This window comes from Myotis yumanensis, unplaced genomic scaffold (genome assembly GCF_028538775.1).
Source record: "Myotis yumanensis isolate MYYU_CA2020_CCGP unplaced genomic scaffold, mMyoYum1.0.hap1 SCAF_16, whole genome shotgun sequence".
In the NCBI taxonomy this organism is placed as follows: domain Eukaryota; kingdom Metazoa; phylum Chordata; class Mammalia; order Chiroptera; family Vespertilionidae; genus Myotis; species Myotis yumanensis.
Window position 1 is genome coordinate 42,830,370 of NW_027223767.1, and position 3,651 is coordinate 42,834,020.

Below are 3,651 nucleotides of genomic sequence, written 5' to 3' on the forward strand. Positions count from 1 at the left end.
AGGAGGTGTGCAGGAGGCAGCTGATCGATGTTTCTCTCCCATCGATGTTTCTAACTCCCTATCCCTCTCCCTTCCTCTCTGTAAAAAATCAATAAAATATATTTTAAAAAATGTTACATATTATTATACTAAATTTGAAGGGAAAAAGCACCAATTATTGCTTAGACAAGCTCATGCTCTCTCTCCCTGGGAGAAAATGAGAGCCTCTGTGTTCTTACAGTCATGGCAATGATATTTCTCAGCCCTGAGGAGTTCCTAATCACCAGCAGCTGACCCAATCCCACTTCCCTTGTCCCACCTTTCCACCAAGACCCTCCCCAAGGGCAAAGGACAGAGGCACAGGCATATGGCTTTAGAGAAATCTGGTGTTTAATGGGCACATTCCAGCACCGGGCCTGGAATCGAAGCAGCAGGGACGGGTAGGTGACCCCACGGAGCCTCACATGGCGAAGAGGATGAGGAAGGCGACCATCAAACAGAAGAGCCCCATGGCCTCAGACAGGGCAAAGCCCAGAATGGCATAGGAGAAGAGCTGCTGCTTGAGAGACGGGTTCCTGCCAGGGACAAAGACCGATGGAAAGGAAGGGGTGAGGGCATGGGTGGTGGTGGAGGAGGACTCAGGGAGGTTAGGTGAACGGGGATTGCTGACACTGGGAGAGGGCCTCGCCTGCGTATATCCTCGGGATTTGGCCCGATAAGCAGAGTACTGCCATGGTGAGTTTAAGGGAGCCAGGGTGGAAGCATGTTTAAATTCTGATTCAGAGAGTTCAGGGAGGTTTCTCCTCTCCTCCTGGAGAAAACAGGAGGTGCACAGAATAGACCAGAAGCTACAGGGATCTCCTCTTGCCGAGGCTTCCCCCAAACAGGGTGGAATTTACGATGAGGGATAGTGTAGACCACCTCCAAACTCACCTGGCATAGCCAATGATCAAACTGCCAAACACTGTTCCAATTCCGGCCCCTGAACCAGCCACACCCACTGTGGCAGCCCCAGCACCAATAAACTTGGCCGCTGTGTCAATGTCCCGGGAGACAACACTGGTTTGGAACTCCCGTCTGGCCACCTGGAGTGGGGAGCTGCTGTAGGAAGGCTAGAAGGGGAGAGAGAGAGAGAGAGAGAGAGAGGCGATAAAGGAGATAGTGAGGCACAAGGACAGGTGGCTGACTCCACCCCCTTCACCCCACCCACCTGAGCTCTGAAACTGCTGGCAAACTGCCTGGCAAGTACAAAATGCTCAGACTGCAGAGCATGCTGGGAATTACTCTTAGGGCCGTTCTCAGAGAGGGCCAGGGGAATGTCATCGGTTAGGAAAGCCTCCCTTTTGCAAGTTTCTCACCTACAATGCTCCCCTTGGGGGTACTTAGCACTATTTAAAGCACCTCAGATTCTCTAACTCTCCTCCCACTTTGGCCTAAAAGCAACTCAACTAACTTGAAGGACCTCTGTCTGGAGAAATTCATAAGAGGGCCCATACTCCTTTACCTGTTCAGATGGGATTTCTGGCCTACTCAGGAAGGAGGCAGACACAGGCCTGATTAGACCCCTGGTACAGCAGCGGATCTGTAAAATCAGAAAGACATGCCCCTCCAAATCAGGCAAGGAAAACCCCCCACAAACCCAAGTGCTGAGCTTCTATCAAGGAGGACTACAAATATTAGAAACAGAAAAAGTCCAATGTATTTCAAGGTCAATTAGAGTATTCCTGTTCCTACCGCGAGGCCTGCACCAGACAACTATCCTGAGACACTGGTGTTGTCAGCAGTGGCAACCGTCCCATTTAAAACTGGGTACCAAAGTTCACTTCCATGGGCACAGCCCTCATCGGTATCTCAGAATGAACAAAACCCCACGCTAGTGTCAAACCCGGTACAGGAAGGGTCTGTACCTGGACCAGCAAAGGAAGCGGAAGGGGGAAATCTTATTTTGCTAGAACGGCACTCACTGTTACATACCCTGAAGGGAGTGGACCAGTGCGCCTGCAGAGGCTCCTGAAACAGCCACCTAAGCAGAGCCCTATAGAACCTGGTTTCCTTGACATATTTTTTTAGCGCAGTGGTTCTCAAACTTGGCTGAACATTGGAATCACCTGGGGAGTTCTAAAACACAGATGCATGGGTTCCATCCTCCTTCCCAGAGTCTGTGCAGCCCGGGGATCAGTACTTTTTAAGGCTCCCGGTTGATTTTTAATGAGCAGCCAGGGTAGAGAATCACTGTATCCGTGGGCCAGGCTGGGGGTAAAGGTCAGATCCAGCCTCTCTGACCACGTTCCCAGGCCCAGACGGTTCGGTTTAGAGATCCGCATAAACAGGGGTTAACCGCATCCCATCCTACAGCCTCGCCAAAGAGACACCATCGTCTCAATCTCAGTCCATTCATTACACATCGATGGCTCCCACACCTGGCGCGACGGAGCGCCCGGGAGCCGCAGCTTACCAGAGCCGGAGGGATGAGCAGTGCCCCGGTGGTCTGCATCTTTCCAGTCTGCAGAGGAAAACAGAAAATCCCATGCACAGCCTGGTTATTTCCGGAGAGTGGCGACCTTCGGTCGTCCCCTGCACTCCCGCCCGTCGTCCCCGGACCACGCTCTTCCTAGCACCGTGCCCAGCACTAGAGGTCAGAGGGACAGCGCGAGCTCCCGGTCCCCCGCTTTCCGCGTGGCGGGTCTGCAAAGGAAGGTCATGCAGATCGCGAGGAGCGGAAGGAAGCCCGAGCCTCGGGAGGGAAATGTTGCGAAAGAGGCCGGTCTCCCGGGAAGACAGGAGGCCGGCCCGGGGCAGGCGCCGTGCAGGGTCCTCCTGGTTCATTTTACACAGCTCGCGGCTCCGCCCGCCTAAGTCGGGGCAGTTAATCGCTCGTTACCGTTGGTAATTGACATGAATTGTTAAGGCTACAGATGTCCACCGTCTCCCCCGGCCCTGGGGGCAAATGCCCCTCCGCACAGCCCAGCCCACACCCCTGCCAATCGCTGGCTCCAGGCCCCAAGTCACCTGCACTCCCACAGCCCTGCTGCCCTTGCTCAGACCACGGCGCTCGCCCGGCTCAAGGTGACTGACTCACCTCCCCGCTTTAGCTCTAGGTTTCAGAGCTCAGCTCCCCCACCCACGTGTCTCGGGGTCCCCCCACTCTCATTGGCCGCAATTCCCCCGCGTCCCCATTGGATAATGTCCTCAATTCCTCTTTTCTTATTGGTTTTCCGCGGCTCCTTCCTCTCTCTTCACAGGAGCTTCGTGGCATGTCCCGCCTCCCTGCGGGCAAAGGCGGGGTTTTCTCCCGAGATCTGGCTTCCGATTGGTTGATCTCTGAAATGCTCGACCATAGAGTCGGCGGGACTCAGAGGTTCCATAACCTCCCGCACAAAATGGCGACTAAGATGGAAGCGGCGGTAAGAGGCGTGAGGGAGATGACCGGACGCCTGACGCAGACAGACACCTGACCTTGGACCCGAGACTTCATTCGAGCGCTCGGGCCTTGAGGCGCGCTGCATATTGGGATTTGTAGTCGGGTCGTAGGCCCAAGGACAGCTGAGATCCCGCGAGACGCTCTTTCCGGGGCTGGGGGAGCCAACGCCTTTGCAGCAAGTCCCGGGTTGGTGATTCGTGGAAACCTTGCTTCCGCCGTGGGGAGTAAAGGCTGCCCGCTGGCCTCGAAAG

The 3,651-nt window shown here is 54.9% G+C and overlaps 1 protein-coding gene across 2 annotated transcripts; it reads right to left on the reverse strand.

Moving 5' to 3' along the window:
• Positions 1–351: 351 nt before the first annotated feature.
• ATP5MC1 (ATP synthase membrane subunit c locus 1) lies at positions 352–3,082 on the reverse strand. 2 transcript variants are annotated; one of them, XM_070394186.1, is made up of 5 exons: positions 3,059–3,082; positions 2,435–2,482; positions 1,484–1,561; positions 913–1,091; positions 352–554 (listed from the first exon to the last, which is right to left on the reverse strand). In XM_070394186.1, the coding sequence occupies exons 2-5, from the start codon at positions 2,471–2,473 to the stop codon at positions 440–442; spliced, it is 411 nt and encodes a 136-aa protein (XP_070250287.1). In that variant the 5' UTR covers positions 2,474–2,482; positions 3,059–3,082; the 3' UTR covers positions 352–439. The 2 variants fall into 2 exon arrangements, with proteins under 2 accessions (XP_070250287.1, XP_070250285.1); XM_070394184.1 differs by having other exon boundaries at positions 2,989–3,075.
• Between the last annotated feature and the right edge of the window lie 569 nt (positions 3,083–3,651).